Genomic DNA, 18008 nt, shown 5'->3' with positions numbered 1-18008 from the left:
TGTGGGACCACACTGAGGCACCTGAGTTGTGTTTTATTATTATCCTTATTTTTCAGAGATTGGAAAACTGTCTCTTATTGCCCCACACTGGCAAGTTACTTGACCAACCAATTTTCAGCACAGATTCCTAGTGGTCAATGTAACTTAAGGCAGCCAATAAACAAAGCCCAAAATTCTACAAAGCCTGCCTTGGGCCTTGTAAGCTAAAACTAGTTGCATGCTTCTGTTTGGAATTAAACTTTCTTTTTTAAACTTCTTTATAGTCTGCATTCACTTAATTATTCTTGATTTCTAGCCAGAGTATATCTGTTTTACAAGCACCATTTCAGACCCTTGATTAACTTCCCCTATGAAAAAGACCTAAATGTCCTTACTTACCTCTGAAGAAATCCTCACTGTTAACTCTTTAGAGTTCAAAAACCTGCAGAGATTTCCTATTACAATAAACCAAATGCATATAATTTCAATAGCTCAAGCTTCATTATATTGAAGTGTAGATTATTAAGCAGCATTTGATGAGTAAAAGGGAAGTGGCAAGATATGAATCCAAATCAAATGCCATTGGAGAACTGAACTACATGTTTTCATTTGCATATGCAATGTATTTTAAAATTTTTTTAAAGATTGATTTATGCATACAAGAACTGGGGTATAGGCCAGAGGTGGGTGGTGGTTGCAGGGGATATGAGACTATTCACCAGTGACAAGAGTGGGGAACAAAACAGGTAGATCAACTGAAATACACTGCTGAGGGGAGCAGCAGGTGAGACAGGAGAGGTCTGCTGCACCTTGTGGGTAGCTGGGGAGGGGGTATTGAACTCAAAGTATTGCTTCAAAGGCTGCAGATAGCTTCATTGTGCTGAGACTTAACCCCTTGAACTATGGGGTGGAGGGGAAGCTATTTTTTATTTTTAAGGGAAGTGGTAAATTGCTTTTTTTTTTCCCCAAAAAACAAAAAAGACACAGCACCATAGGCTTGAATAGTGTTCGCATAGATAGCTACAAGTTGTTACGAAAGAAACTTCCTGTGAAACTTCTGTGGGATAGTTTGGATCTATTCGAGGCTCCATAGATGACAGCCATTTGACAAAACAGTTCAGGAGCCAACAAAAGCTTAAGTACAAGGGCTTAGATAAGCAAATAAGAACGCTCCAGGGGCAGTTCGGGGGTTAAGATCAGCAGGGGGTTGCAACCTCCAGGGGGACAGCGCGCTTTCCGGGCTGCGGGGTGCTGAAGGGCACGCTGGGCGCCTTTATCAGAGCGGCCCCAGGACGTCTTTAGGGCGGGCCTGCACAGGGGGAGGCCCCACCGGCTGTACGCCCCGGGCGCCCCGCCCTGCCTCGTCAGCCTGGAGTCACTTAGAAGTGTCCACGCTCCCGTCGGCCCCTCGCGGTCCCAGCCATGGCCGCAACCCTCCTTCGCGGGTCCCTTCGCTTGTGGGGAGCCCGGGGCGCGCTGCGGCCGCTGCCCCCGGCGAGGTGAGTGTCCGCCAGCCCTGGCTGTCAGGGCCGAGGCTGCAGAGCTGAGTTGGCAGCATCCATCCTTCCCCAGAGCTGGCACAGTAGGGGCCCCTGCTTGGGCCGGGCTGTAGGGGGGAGGGAGCTGATCAAAGTGGGCGCTGGGCCTCGCCCCTGGGCTCCCAGAATCTGAGGGGGACCCACTTCGGCGAGGCGGCGACGTTGGCCGGGAAAGTAAAGGGGAGGGGGGTAGTTTCAGCAAAACTCCAGCTCGGGGAGTGGGGGGCAGGACGGAGGGGCCTAGTCCCACGGATCTGGTTCTGAGGCTTGCTGGGGAGGGGGTACCCCGAGTCCACGTCCGGGAGAGTTCCCTCGAGGCGAGAGGCAGTTGGTCACCCCGTGGCAACTGGTAGGAGAGATCCAGCTGCGACCTTTGGTCCACTTGGAACTGAGCTGGAAGGCGGCCTCCGGGTCAGACTCTGCACTTGATGGTGAAGTGGGAGTAGGCTCCTCACTGCAGACCTGGGAAAAGCACCCTACAGAATCGCAGGGGTGCAGATGTGAGAAGTGCCCTAGGGAAAACCGCCCAGACAAGAAAATCCTGACGAGGACACCGACAAAGGAAATGAATTGAATAGGTATTCACAGATTTTTTTTTTTTTTTGCCGCAGATCCTTTAACTGATTAAATGCAGAATGGAGGGAGTTTCTAAGTGGCTTCCTGACTATTAAAGTACTGTTCGTAAGATCAAAAACCTCAGATACCATCTGACACATAAAATCCATTCATTGGATAGACAAGCCTAGAGGATTCGCTATTTGGTGAGGGTGACAAGGCAGATAAATTAGCCAATTATATGGTACTTGTGCTACTTAGGTAATTGTGGTACTGTAAGGTCCCATGGAAGTGGGGAGACAAAATGCTAAAGGAAGTTCAGAAAAATTTAGCCTGGAGGTGACTTGACTTTAGGATTCACATTCTTTTCCACTGGTCTGTGCTTCATAAGATAGTGACCCTCAAATATTTGGGTATGGACTTCTTTATGCTCTTAAAATTAGAGAAGCCTCTCCCCCCAGCAATCTTTTATTTATGTGGTATCTATCCACAGGGATATAAATAGATATCTACAAACATAAATTTTACAGATTTTGGTTCCTTTAATAGGAATCTTGTTAAGTGAAATGTCAGAGAAAGACAGACACAAACACATGATCTCACTTGTGCAATTTTTAAAAATATGTAGGTAAAAAAACTCATCGATTCAAAGGAAAATTTGCTGATGGGGAGCGTGGGCAAAATAAGTGAAGGGTGTCTAAAGGTATAAATTTCCAGTTATAAAACAAGTAAGTTATGGGAGTATAATGTACAGCAAGGTGACCATAGTTAATAATACTGTATATTTGTAAGTTGCTAAAAAGTAGATCTTAAAAGTTCTGATTGTTGTGCCCAAGATCAGCAGACTCGGTGAGCATAGCCTCCAAGAATCCAAAGACAGCTGATGCAAATGCAAAAGGGAGTTTATTACGGGCTCGAGACCGGGCCCTCGACACGCACCGATGCAACGGCAGAGGTCGAGCGCCCCGAATAGAGGAAGCAGGGGTATCTTATAGGGTCGCGAGTGGCGCGAACTCTGAAAGAAGCTGGCAATTACTCATTGGCTACTACAAAGGCATTTTGGCGCGCGCAGTTACAGTTTCAAACTGACTGGACGGTTAGAGATGCTGTCCCATTTATGGACAGGACTGCCCTCATTGGCGGCTGGGGTGGTCTGCTTTTTCGCCACCAAGTGGCGTGAGGGTTGTGACTGCTGGAACTATCTCCGGAATGCGGCTGGACAAGGACTAACATATCAAGGTGGAGGATATACAAAATGGCGAAACCTTGGCTAAACTTGGTTCCACATTCCCCCATTTTTTTTTTTTTTCTGAAAAACAGCTAGTCAGCTAAGAAAACAACAGCTACCAAGCCTTTTATCCGTTAGTCAGTCTCATAATTATGGTTAAGTTCAGCCACATAATGTGTTCACAGGTTTATAGGTACAGGAAAATTTAAAATTGCCATCCTTATACAAAACACTGACTTTTTCTGGGTCATCTCAGACCACGACCTCTGAAAATCAGTCTCTAAACCATCTATCTAGTCAGCAAGAGGTATTATCTTCAGTAACAAATGAGAATTACTCTGCTCAAACAAGGGATCTCTCTCCAGTTAGCCAGTCACAGAGTTATTCATTTGGTCACTAAACATCAGCTATTGAATAAAACAGGTTGCTGCCCACCAGTCTTAATACTAACCCCTTTTTATTTCCTCCTTGCATAAATGAGTCTGCTGCTCCAATTAAAACACTCTCTGTTATTACTTGAAGGAAACCAAGGCCAACGTTAACACATTCCTTTAGTTGTTATCTCTGAAGCCTTCCTAAACTCTTCAGAGGTCCCCTCCTGCACTGTCCCTAAAACTGCCTAATTACCCTAACTTGCCCTAAGTCTTATTCCTCCCCTTCTGCGAATGGAGCCCCTAACTGCAGTTAGGAAAAGGGGCGTCGTTCTGATCAGTAACTGCTTCCTGCTGAAAGTGGGCGATGAGGGGAAACAGTCAGGGCTCCACTGCAGGGCGATGATCTAAGGGACCTCGAAAGGACAGTGGAGGCTTCATAGTTCGATGGTCTCCAGGCGAGAAATGACCTCGATGAAGGCATTGAGGATGTAAGGCCCAAGCAAGAGAAAAACAAAAGCAAAAGATTTCAGTTCAAGAGTAAGGAGGTCACAATTTTTTTTTTTTTTTTAACTTTAGCCATTAACAGGTCTAGGGCTTTAGGGTTTTATACATACTTAATGTTACTGCAGTTATCAAAATGAGGCCCTCTAAATGTTAGTACATAAAATGTTAAGTTTAAACAGAATAAGGTAATTCTCCAAGATGAAGACTCAGGACATCAAAACTTTGATTATTATTGCACCTATTTTTACAGAAAAATGGAAATTTTACATGATAATTTTTTTAAATGTGAACAGACAAGTTGCAAAATCACAGACTCACCGGTACCAATCAAAATCTGCAATGAACAGTTCCTTTGAACCGATGCTCAACATCAATGCACAACGAGACCTGGCTAACCATGATCATGCAAACAAAAATTCTTCACAATTATATTTTTATGTTTTATAAAGAAATACTTTCATAAACATTTCTGGTGCAACTTTGTCAATGACAAAGAAACACAAAGCTATTTTTTATTTTATTTAACCACTGAGAATGTACAAACAAGTAGCCTCGTAGCGAGCAAGGTAGCAGTGCTGTAAAGTGTCTTGGCTCAGTCTGGCCATCTTTACTAGTGAGGGAGACAATCGACCAGTAGGTCAATCCAAAGAATTGGAGTAAGGCAGAGCAAGTGGCCCCTTATTTACCAAAAAGATGATCTTTTTGTCTGCCACTTCTAGGGTCACCCGAGGCTTATCCATATAAACAGTAAACAGGGGAGCTTGTCTCACCTCTGGGCTTCTTCAGAGGTCTTCTCCTGCACTGGATTCTTCATCAGAGGCAGCTGACCGTCAAGCCTGTCCTCCCATCCTGGCCCGTGGTTTGGGCTGGCCCCCTCCCTCTCTGGAGAGTGGGACAGTCCCCCTTTTCAGAGCCTTGTATGATGGCACTGAAGGCATGGCCCTGGGGACAGCTTTTTGCAGCTGAGGTATCCTGGTTGCTGGCAGTGGATGCAAGCTGGCAGCCCATTGAGAGGTTGAGGTCCCGAATGCCCTAGGGCGCATGGGGCCTTGGGTGAGTCTGAGGTGGCAGAATACTGTGATGGCAACTGCCATCTACTGGGCCCTTTTTTTTGCCTTTCTCCCTTTCTTTCTTTTTTTTTTTTTTTAGCAAGTCCCCTCCATATTACTGTAGGCCTTGAAGGCTATGTCTAATAAAAGTGTTAAAAGGATTTTAGGCCCTTGATTTGGTCTCCGGAGCCTGCACCTGATGTCAGAACAAGGATGGCTAAAAGATACATATTTTAATTACACATTTTTATATGTTTTATACAATCTCTATAAAATAGAGACTAGAGACCACCTGGATATTAAGTGACACCAAAACAGTGAATAATATTCTCCCAATTTTGAATAATTAAACATTATAAATTTTTTTTTATATAGTGTCTACATATAATACTGGAGAGAAAAATACAGGAAACACAAAAGTTATCATGCTGCCTCTCTTGTGAAGAAGCTAACTAGTTTTTTACCATTTTTGTCATTAACTATAAAACAGGTGTTTGATATAAATTATTTTACTTTACCTTGTTTACCTGTCCTGTGTCTAAAATGCTACTATTTTTTACATACACACTTTTGCATATAACATTTCTTTGCCAGGGGCACATGGGATAAAATAGTTGGTTTTTTTTAACCAAGCAATGAATAGGCAATTGCCAAAATTCAGCAATGCATTACCAAAAAGGCAAGGGATTTCATAAAATACAAAACTGAAATTTTTAGATTTACTTAAGAAGCTAAAATTTTTATACTAATTTTTAACCAGAGTCCAGACTATTAAAAACAATTATAACATTATACAGTTTATAGAGTTAAGGCCAAAATACAGAGATATAGGACTCCTGGGAAAAGAAGTTAAAACACGCACAACAGTATAAGGTACTACCTTTACTTTACTTGTATTTAGAATTATTACATTCTAGTTTCTAATCTCTGCATGTAAGACACCATAATAGCTGTTTATTATTTCTTTAGAATGCACAACTTAGACACATTTTTAATTAAAAATTTTTTTTAGTTGAGATGACATTAAACTTTAGTCTCCTTACAATAAGGAACAAAATGTAAACCTGAAAGTTCAGTAAATGGTTAGCAAATTTTTATTATTAAACTTAGCAAAACCTTAGTTTAGTTTTAGTTTTTCCTTAGAACTGGAATTTTAAGTCAACTTCAGAGTTGCCACTGTAACAATTTTATATACCAAGTCTTTTTCCTTAGGCAAGCACTAGATATGTTACAGGGCAGGGATAGGGGCAGCCCAGACCCCCAAACCTGCCTGTTCTAAATAGGTTCTGCCATCCGCTGCATCAACACAAAACATACAAGACTTTAATGGGAAGGAACTTTAATACAATTAGGAGACAATACAGGAAAGGCAAAGAATCTAGTTTCTAAATTAAGCACCCAAAGTGGGTAAAACTCTGTCCCCTCGTGGGTAAAACTCCGTCCAAATGGGATTGGCCCAAGCCAGGCCCCAAAGCCTGCCACAAGTTTAAGGCCTCTTCCAGTGAGGACCCACAGGAAAGAGTTAGAAACAACCAGACAAGCTCGGAAGGAAAAGAGCAAAATTAAAATCAAGATAAAAGTTGCCATTGTTTCCTCCCCACGGGTCTCACCCACATCTGTGTTACCTAGTCCACAACCAAAAGGCAAGCGCAGTTTCTTCATGTGTCTCTAGGCTCCATGGGCCTCCTCCAGGTCTCCTTCTGGATTTTTTTTTTTTTTTTTTAATCCTGCTTTCTTCCTCCCTCTCTTGGGTGGGGCGGGGAACCTGGAATTTCCCCCTTTCCTGGGGACCACCCTGTTACAGATAGATTGACAAAAGCAAGAAAGAAAAGGAAAAAAAAAAAAATAGACACCTAATACTATATACATTTTTTTCAGTAACTTGTCCATATGGCTTTAGATGTTACCTTGAATTTTGCAAGGAAGTCTAGTCCTTTACTGGGAGAATATATTGTTTTTTTTCCAAGGGGAAAAGACAAGTAGATCAGTCTTCCTGGAACAAGATCTTATCAAGAGAAGTTTAGATAAAAGCCTAGAAGTAAGTTTGTTAGCATAGGCCAGGTTAATTATTATTTTTTTCGTACAGCACAAGTAAACATATTTAAACAAAGCAAAGCACCAGTTTTTTTTTTAACACTTAAACCTTAAGGCATGTATGCTCTAAACCATTAAATTTTGAATTAGCTTTTGTTTACTACAATTTTAGATCGCAATTTCAAAATTTAGGATTTTTTTTATAGGCGCCATTTACAATTAATTCTCCGGAGGCAAAAAGCAAGAACAAAGAGATCTTTTAATTTTCATTTGAAATTTTTTTTTTTTTTGCCACGTGCACTAATTCTAAGAAACAGTTATTTTTACCAATATTTGCAAAAACACTGAGAAACTACAATTTAGTAAACTTCAGTTTTTTTGTTTTTTAAGGTGGACAAAGGGACAGACTAATTTTCCCACAGCTGGAAGGCAGCAGAGATATACCAGTGATCTCAACACTGGAGAAAATGTCCAGGCAGCTGCTTGTTGAGATCAGAGGCAGCGTTTCTTACCAGCCAGCTGTGGTGACTTTTTAGTCCCCAGTATTTTACTTTTTGCCTTGACTGTGTCCCAAGACAGTGGAGTAGGCATTGCCTGACCCATGGTTACGAACACACAAACGCAACAAAGACAACAAACACCAGGAATAAAACAAAATTAGTTTTTTTTTTTTTGAACTTTCCCCAAAAGGGGGACCTGCCCCAGTGCTGCCCCACAAGGGGTACGGATAACCAATTAGAGGTCCCTGGGTAGAGACAAACACCAAAGTTTTAAGAATAACAAACACACTAAACGAACCAAAAAACAAATTTTTCAAACGGGCCCCATACAAATGCTACCCCAGTGCTGCCCCACAGGGGATAGCCATTCAGGTGGTCCGGGGACGTCTCCCCTGGTCCACGCCAAGACACCTACCAGCGCGTCCACTTAAGCGTCTGGCCACCAAAATTACAGGTTTGCAAACAATTCCACAGGTACTGAGCACAAAAAATACAAGTACAGGTACTCAGTACTTCTACAGGTTTGCAAACAATTCTACAGGTACTGAGCACAAAAAATACAAATATGGGTACTCAGTACTTTTACAGGTTTGCAAACAATTTTACAGGTACTGAGCACAAAAAATACAAATACAGGTACTCAATACTACAGGTCTGCAGACTAAAACCTCACCACTCACCTGCGCGCTTTATTTTTTTTTTTTTTTTGAACTTTTTTTTTAAAGATTTATTTATTTATTTATACAAGCACTGGGTACAGTCAGAAGCGCGGGAGGGTGAGAGAATTCACCAGAGCCAGAGTGGGGAGCAGAGCAGGCAGAAGGACTGAAGTACACTGCTGAGGGGAGCAGAGGGCGGCAGGAGAGGTCTGCGCGCCATGTGGGACCCTCCTCCTGTGGCCAGGGAACAGCCGGGGATCGAACTGGCGCTGCAGAGGCTGAGGGCAGCTTCGCAACCCAGCGCTCAACCGCTGCGCCACCGGGGAAGCCCCACCTGCGCGCTTTAATGGCTCCCTTCAGCTGTTTGGTGGTTGGGGTCTGTGCTAGCCGATCCCGGACGAGCCCCCAAATGTTGTGCCCAAGATCAGCAGACTCGGCGAGCATAGCCTCCAAGAATCCAAAGACAGCTGATGCAAATGCAAAAGGGAGTTTATTACGGGCTCGAGACCGGGCCCTCGACACGCACCGATGCAACGGCAGAGGTCGAGAGCCCCGAATAGAGGAAGCAGGGGTATCTTATAGGGTCGCGAGTGGCGCGAACTCTGAAAGAAGCTGGCAATTACTCATTGGCTACTACAAAGGCATTTTGGCGCGCGCGGTTACAGTTTCAAACTGACTGGACGGTTAGAGATGCTGTCCCATTTATGGACAGGACTGCCCTCATTGGCGGCTGGGGTGGTCTGCTTTTTCGCCACCAAGTGGCGTGAGGGTTGTGACTGCTGAAACTATCTCCGGAATGCGGCTGGACAAGGACTAACATATCAAGGTGGAGGATATACAAAATGGCGAAACCTTGGCTAAACTTGGTTCCACACTGATCACAAGGAAAAAATTGTACTATGTTTAGTGGTGGTTGTTAATCAGATTTAACGTGGTGATAATTTCACAATATACAGAAATGGGTTATTGTGTCATACACCTGAAACTAATATAACATTATATGTCAAATATATCTCAGTAATAACATGACAATAATAAGCCCATTGCATAATGTAGTGCCAGGAAGGCACAGAGCTGGTTCTCGTTGATCAGAGCAGACAGGTAAAGGAGAGAGTCCTGGATCCCTCAGTGACTTTTTCAGGGTTTTATTAGGCTTTTACATGTAGTGCAGCAACCAGGTACCCAGCAGGCAGGGGTGCCAGGAGACCTGGAGGCCTCTCAGCCCCCAGCAAGTCTTTGCTCTCTCCTCTTTCCAGTCTCTCTAGCTCTCTCTCCTCTCTGCTCCTCTTGGCGAATATATCAATACTGCAGCCATGGCCCACAGAAGTAAACAATACAACTGAATGTAACAATGTAGGGCCTCCCTAGTGGCGCAAGGGATTGAGTTGCAGCCTATGAAGCTCTCTGCAGTCATTTCAGCACGAGTTCGATCCCTAGCCAGGGAGCAACCCACATGGCGCAGCAGACCTTTTCCTGCCTCGCCCGCTGCTCCCCTCAGCAGTGTATTTCTGTTAGTCTGCCTGTTCTGTTCCCCACTCTGTCTCTAGTGAATCCCCCCCACACACACACACCTCTGGCTTGTACCCCAGTTCTAGTATGCATAAATAAATAAATCTTTAAAAAAAAAGAACAATGTACCAAAATTCAGGTGCCAGCCACCAGGTATGCAATCCTAATAGCGGGAGGGCAGAAAAGCCTGAAAATCATTTACCCAACATATAATTACATAAATAACATTATTTATGAAAATACACCTTTTCCAAGATAAGGGAAACATTTATATTTTTAAGTCTTTTTAATTTTTTTATTGAGGCCTCAGTGGTTTACATGATCTGATTGAGCAACATAGAATCACACCCTTCAGGTATATGTCACCACACCACACCTACCACCAAGGTGCCCCTAGGTTTCCACCACAATCCATTTGACTCCTTCCATAGCCTTGATTCTACAGTCAGATTTTGAGGGTTTGTTACTGGTTTGGTTTTATCTGACACTTTGTTTTGTTTCTCTATTCCAATCCAAGGGAAACCATCCAGTATTTGTCTTTCTCCTTCTGACTTATTTCACTCAGCATATTCCCCTCCAGTTCTATTCACATTGTCACAGATGGCAAGAATTTATCTTTTTTGATTGCTGATTAGCATTCCATTGTGTTTACATACCACATCTTCCTAATCCATTCACGCATCTTAGGGCACAAAGTTTGTTTCCACAAATTCGCTATTATAAATAGGGCTGCAATGAACATAGGGGTGCGTGTGTCCCTTCAAATTAGTTTTTTCATTCTTCAGTATTAAATCTTTTGCATTAGATACCTGGAAGTGTAACTGCTGGTCACACTGTAGATCTATTTGTAATATATTGAGAAATCGCCAAACTATTTCCCATGGGGACTGGCTCAGTCCGCATTTCCATCAACAGTGTATGAGGGTTCCCTTTTCTCCACATTCTCACCTACACTTATGTTTGGCTTAATAGAAAACAACCTGATTCTTGTATCTGCTTCTGCATTAAGTCTATTGAATAAGTTATTTTGATTACTGTATAGGAAGAAAATCTGCTCTCATACACAAAATGTTGAGAAAAGGCCCTGAGGGACCCTCTGGATAGGTTAGGTAGATACTATATAGTCTTATTATAACAGACTTCTTAAACTTCAATGAGCACATGCATCATTTATAATTAAATGAGGATTGTAAAAACAATAATTAAAGCATTATAAAAATAAAAACAATAATTAAAGCATTAGATTAGTAACTGCTTATTGCCTTAGAAAAACAATGGACAGGGCCTCCCCGGTGGCGCAGCAGTTGAGCGCTGGGTTGTGAAGCTGCCTGCGGCCTCTGTGGCGCCGGTTCGATCCCCGGCTGCTCCCCGGCCACCAGAGGAGGGTCCCACATGGCGCGCAGACCTCTCCTGCCGCCCGCTGCTCCCCTCAGCAGTGTACTTCGGTCCTTCTGCCTGCTCTGCTCCCCGCTCTGGCTCTGGTGAATTCTCTCACCCTCCCGCGCTTCTGACTGTACCCAGTGCATGTATAAACAAAACACACAAATAAATAAATAAATAAATAAAACAGGCCTCTATTAAAAAAAAAAAAATTAAAAAAAAAAAAAAGAAAAACAATGGACAATTTATTCAGTACAGATTTGCTGGTTTTTATAGCAAAAAAGGGCCGATTTTTCAATATAGTTTCCTTGGTCTCTGAAGTAAGAAGTGGATGTTCCCACGAATTTGCTGCCAAGTGTTTTAGGTTTTTTCCGTCTGCATAATCTCTCTTGCCTGACTTAAAAGTGTTTATATTCCCTGGCACTTCTTTCCATTTTCTTGTGCCTCAATATATTTTACTTAGAAATCTTCCAAAGATTGCTTAACATAACATGGGTTCTAAAATTTCAAGATCTAGGCAGGCTTAAATGTAAATTTTGCTGTTCTTTTTTTTACTAATTATTTTAACTACTGGTTCAGTGTCTTAGAGCCTTTAGTTTTTTAGTCTCAGCTCAGCTTTTATTCCTGAGGAAAAAATCTCAAGTATGAAGGTATTATATGGACAAATGTGTACCTAGCAGTGTTATTTCTATGAGCAAGAAATGATTTCAGTTATAGGATACAGTGAATTTTAGTCTGCATATTATTGCAGTGATCTGTTAGGCCCCTGCATGTCCTGGTCTCCTGTGACCGCTGACCTCACCTGCTTTTCTCCATTCACATTTGGTCTCCTTGCTTTTTCTAGAAAATATTCAACACCATCCCACCCTACTGAATTATATCTGAGGCATCCAGAAGGGGAGGGAGGGGGAGAGAGCAAGAGATGTGAAAATAGTAGGGGGAGGAACACAATGGATTATGACTAAGGTTACCAAATGGGGGAGTGTAGTGCAGGGGAGCAAAGGGAAGGGGAGCTCAATGGAGGGCTACTGGGGCTTTGGTGGTGAGTGTGGTGAAATAACTTATATTTGTAGAGGTGTAAACCTGTACTCCAAGACATACTAAGTTATAAATCAATGTTACCTCAGTAAATATAATTTAGGACCTCCCTGGTGGTGCCACAGTTTAGTCTCAGCACTATCAAGCAATCCTCAGCCAATGCTGTCTGAGTTAGATCCCCAGCCAGGGAGCCACACACATGGCACAGCAGACCTCTCCTGTCTCATCCGCTGGCTGCTCCCCTCAGCAGTGTATTTCTATCAGTCTGCCTGTTCTACCCCCCACACTGTGTCTGGTGAATCCTCTCACCCTCCTCACCTCTGGCCTACACCCCACTTCTTGTATGCATAAATAAATCTTTTAAAGAAAATAATTTAAAAAAAACTAAAAAAAACTTTTTGCCTGACCGACTCTATCACCTTTGTATTTGCTTAAAATCCATTTGTCTAATTTAATTTACTCTACACAAATTTTTGCTGCAAGATCTGTGTCTCCTTGTCCCAACCACAGTCTGATCCCTGGTCACTTTTCCATGGTACTTACCACTTTCTAACATAATATATAATTTGCTTCTTCGCTGTATTTATTACTGTTACTGAGTAGTATTACCATTACTGAATTACCATTACTGAATAGTACTATTAACTGAATATTAATAATGCAGGCATGGAGACAGGGATCTTTGTTTTGCACACGGTTGTATCCTAAGTTACCTGGACTGTGTAGCAACCAAATAAACATTTATAGACAAACGGCAGGCCAAGTATAAAATCTAGTATTATCTCTTTCCTTACTATGCACCACAGAGGATCTGGTATTGCCAGGAACCGCTGCCCTTCCCAGTGTTACCAGTATTGTGAGACTAAGCCTTATCCAGTCCAGCGGCTGCAAAGGCATCCCTGATGTCACAAATCACATAACTGACCTGAGGCAGGAGACATAGTGGATGGTATCCCAGTCCTCTTGGCTGCCCATATTTGTGCTAACAAGTACATGGTGAAAGGGTGTGGCAAAGAGGGATTTTAGGCCTCCCTGGTGGCGCAAGGTATTAAGACGCAACCTATGAAGTTATCCAGAGCCACTGCAGCATGAGTTCGATCCCCGGCCAGGGGATATTAACATGGCCCAGTAGACCTCTCCTGACTCGCCCGCTGCTCCCCTCAGCAGTGTACTTCAGTCAATCTGCCCGTTCTGTTCCCCATTCTCTCTCTGGTGAATCCTCTCACCCTCCCCCCAACCTCTGGACTGTACCCCGGTTCTTGTGTGCATAAACAAACAATTTTTTTAAAAAAGAAAGAGGGGTTTCATATTCAAGTGAGAACCCAAACCTTCCATGTGATCTATATCAACTAGGTGTGGTCCTGTGCTGGGACTGACAGACTCCAGATAGGCATGCAGGAACGTCTGGAAAACCCCAGTGCGCAGTGGCCAGGGTCCACACTGGCTAAGTCATCCACACCAAGCAGCAGAACGAGTAGCATGGATTAAGTGCCTACACAGGCCAAGTTCAAGATCCCTAGCCACTGGAAGAGCCACATCCCCCAAAGTATTGGAGCTTTGCTAAGTTTAATGTGGATGAATTTGATGACCTGGGCTCATCCCATATGGTTATGAGGTCATGGCCCCCAGGCTAAATCTTGGGCCCTGCACTGATGAAAACCTCCTAACTGCCCTCTCCATATTTAAAAAAAAAATTGTAGTACTAAATATTCACAACTAAAGTTACCACTGGAAAGGCATCTCAGATTGAATTACCACAGAACTCAACTGAAAATTGCATGTTAAAGATAAACCTAAAACAAAATGGCACAAAATGTATAGTAAGTGTATATTAACTCAGGCTATCTTAATAAAACACCATAGACTGAATGGCTTAAACCACAGAATTTAATTCTCATACTTTTAGAGGCTGGATAGTCTAAGATCAAAGTACTGGATCATTTGGTTCCTGGTGAGAGTTCTCTTGCAGATTGTCCTGTGGCAATTAGATCAATCTAGTTTACATCTTGTATGCTTGCCATTTGAAGTTGTGTGATTCTGGATAAAATATTAATTTGGAAGGTTTGCGTTATTTTAAACATCATACATGACATGGTAACTTACCAGTATTTTTCTTAGTTGTACTATTTGAATTTTACATAATTTAATTCACATCATGTGACAGTGCTGTTTTACCTGAACTCAAATCTGTAATCATGTCTATAAATGATGTCCTCTTTATGGAATTTGAATGAAAAGTGAATTGAATAAGAGTAAACTACTGCTTAATCTCATCCTAACAGGGTAGATTCTATCAAAAGTAGAGAGGTCAAATTTGAGCAAATTTGTCACTTTCTGCCTACTTCTTACGTGTATCTGGGGGCAAAAAAAAAAAGACTTTTCCTGCTGTTAACTGAGTTAATCGTCCATGTTGTTCAGTGACATTAACTGAAGACTTAACAATTCATTTAATTTTCTTTATGTGTATTTTTAAGATGGTCTCACTCCGGAGCGGACGAACGACTAGAAACTCCTTCTGCTAAAAAATTAACAGATATAGGAATTAGAAGAATCTTCTCTTCAGAGCATGACATCTTCCGGGAAAGTGTAAGGAAGTTTTTTCAAGAAGAAGTGATTCCTTATCACGCAGAGTAAGTGGCACATTTTTTCCTTTAAAATAATGTACACTGAGAATACAATAAAGACCATTCCCTAGTATGCTGTGTGTTCTATGAAAAAAAATACGGTGTTCAGTGCTTTACTAGCATTTTGACTGCTCTTCAGTATAATACTGTAAGATTACAATATTCTTAAGCTAGTTCAAAGCATTTTAAATGATTTTTACAACATGCAACTCAAACATAAGAAAATCTGAAAATCTGCAGTTCAGTTTAAAACCTGGTTGAAAACTGGTTAAATGACAACAAACTGTTAGTTAATTCCATATTCTTTCTTTTTCTGCTTATGAATAAATTAAAGTACATAAAAGCTCAAATGCCAGTAAAATGCAAATCTTGGTAGGCAATTGGCTATCTCATAATAATTTCATTACTGTATGAAACATTTCTTAATTACTGATTACCTTATTTACCAACAAAGTATAATTTCTATTAAAATAGGCTTTTGCTGTGTTTCCAAAATTCGCTCAACACCAATGTAACTAGAGTTAGAATGTTTTTTTTTTTTAAAAAAAACTTTTTTTTTTTTTAAATTTATTTATACAAGCACTGGGTACAATCAGAAGCGCGGGAGGGTGAGTGAATTCACCAGAGCCAGAACGGGTAACAGAACAGGCAGAATGAGGAAGAACACTGCTGAGGGGAGCAGCGGGCACGGCAGGAGAGGTCTGCGCGCCATGTGGGACCCTCACTGGCGGCCGGGGATCGAACCAGTGCTGCAGAGGCTGTGGGCAGCTTCGCAGCCCAGCGCTCAACTGCTGTGCCACCAACGGAGGCCTGAGTTAGAATGTTTTTTAATGTTTAAATATCTTCTATTATATTTTTATTAAAATATTTTCTTTGTAAGAATAACCAATTTAGCTAAACTCTGATACCATGACTAGTCTTTGGTGAAATGCAAATAGCTTCTTAAAGACAATAGAAGCATAGTATATATCACAGTAGAAGAATCATTTTTATTTCTTTGCTCTTTTAAATTTTCTTCCAGAAAAAATTATTGGCAAAGTCATGAGGTAAACATGATTGAAGTTGATACATTTAGGGTCAATAAAATATTTCCAAAGCTACTTTAGGCAATATCTACATCAAAACACACATGCTGTGTGATTTCTGTGTTCTTGAGGCATCTGTTTACTTTAAATCAGTATCTTCAAATACCCCAAATCCTACTGTATCTATTACTTTTTTTATTTCTAAATTGCATTATTTGCCTATGAATAAAATGAAATATTTGCTTAATTTTTCAACATTTTTTGTCTCTTCTTTTTGTGATTGATCTGCTCATATCACTCATTCATTCTATTATTGAATTGTAGATGTTCTTAATACAATTAGTTACCTGTATACATATGTGTGTATAAATATGAACATTTTCCCCGTTCACATTTTATTTTATTCATTTTGTCAATTTTTTTTTTTTAAAGATTTATTTATCTATTTATACAAGCACTGGGTACAGTCAGAAGCGCGGGAGGGTGAGAGAAATTCACCAGAGCCAGAGCGGGGAGCAGAGCAGGCAGAAGGACCGAAGTACACTGCTGAGGGGAGCAGCGGGCGACAGGAGAGGTCTGCGCGCCATGTGGGACCCTCCTCTGGTGGCCGGGGAGCAGCCGGGGAATGAACCGGCGCTGCAGAGGCTGCGGGCAGCTTCGCAACCCAGCGCTCAACCGCTGCGTCACTGGAGAGGCCCCATTTTGTCAATCATTTTAATTATTTCACAAACATTTCAGATTTCACATAGTGAATCTCATCACTCTTTTATTCATTTCTTCTTCAAGTATCATAATAAAGAGCTTCCCTATCCATAAATCACCTATAATCTCTTATTATTATATTCTATTGTTTCTCCTTTTTTTTCTTTTATATATTTTTTACATCATTTTTCATTTTTGCACAATGTATGCATTTTCATTTTGGCAATATTCCCCATATGATTCCCACCCCCCTTATTTTAACCCATATCTCTCCTCCCCTTCCAGCCCCCCCCCCCCAGTGCTTCTCTGGTTTATAGTCGCTTGTTGATTCTGATTTTTACTTTATTATAATTAGTCTTTTTCCTGGTCCCTTATTTAGGTTTTCTAAATTCCTACTATGAGTGAGACCATCCAGTATTTTTCTTTTTCTTTCTGGCTTATTTCGCTGAGCATGATCCCCTCCAGCTCCATCCATGTTGCCGCAAATTGCATGAATTTATCTTTTTGATTGCTGAGTAATATTCCATTGTGTATATGCACCACATCTTCTTAATCTAGTCATCTATTTTTGGGCATTTGTGTTGTTTCCATAGCTTAGCTATTGTAAATGGTGCTGCTATAAACATAGGGGTGCAGGTGCAATTTTGAATTAATGATTCTGTGTCCTTTGGGTAAAGTCTTAGGAGTGGAATTGCTGGGTCATATGGAAGCTCCATCTTTAGCAGATTGAGGAGTTTTTGGGGTTCTTTATGTATATCATCATATCATTTGTGAATAGATATAGTTTGACTTCTTCCTTCCTGTTACTTTTATTTTTTTACTTTTTTTTTTACTTTTTTTTACTGTTTTTTATACTTTTTTTAACTTTTTTTTAAAGGCACAAAAATTCTCAGATTCTTTATTTCTAAGTAGCCATCTCTTCATCATGCCATTCTCATTTTTAAAGAAAAAATGCAGCAGTTGCACAATATTACTGAGATATCTAATCTTTTCAGAAGTTCATTTGATAAGATGCCTCTGTTGTTCTGCTGTTTCTACTTAAACTATAATAAGATTGCCTACTCTTGTCAGCTTTTATGTATACATTTCCTATAATGTCAGCACGTTAAGGAAATATGCAGAGGGCAGTTACCTTTAAGGAAGTATGCAGAGGATGATCACCTTTACAGAATAGGTTGGGCAAATTTCTATAACCATATGGCACAAATAAACTTGCACCCTAAGAGTACTAGCTGAGAGAAACTACAAACACACTTATCAATGGATGTAATTTACAGGGCCAGGAAATACTCAAGAGGGGATAAGAAAAT

The 18008-nt window shown here is 41.3% G+C and overlaps 1 protein-coding gene across 1 annotated transcript in view; it reads left to right on the top strand.

Annotated features, from left to right (window-relative positions):
* Positions 1-1299: 1299 nt before the first annotated feature.
* ACADL (acyl-CoA dehydrogenase long chain) overlaps positions 1300-18008 on the top strand; it is a gene marked incomplete at its 3' end in the record, with an annotated part of 38904 nt that continues 22195 nt past the window's right edge. The window contains exons 1-2 of the mRNA XM_084248803.1: positions 1300-1478; positions 14822-14977. Of these exons, the coding sequence (XP_084104929.1) occupies positions 1402-1478; positions 14822-14977 (233 nt within the window). The 5' untranslated portion in view covers positions 1300-1401. The remainder of the gene's footprint in view (positions 1479-14821; positions 14978-18008) is intronic.

This window comes from Talpa europaea, assembly GCF_964194135.1.
Source record: "Talpa europaea genome assembly, chromosome: 1".
NCBI classification, from domain to species: domain Eukaryota; kingdom Metazoa; phylum Chordata; class Mammalia; order Eulipotyphla; family Talpidae; genus Talpa; species Talpa europaea.
This window is presented reverse-complemented; position numbering and strand designations above follow the sequence as displayed.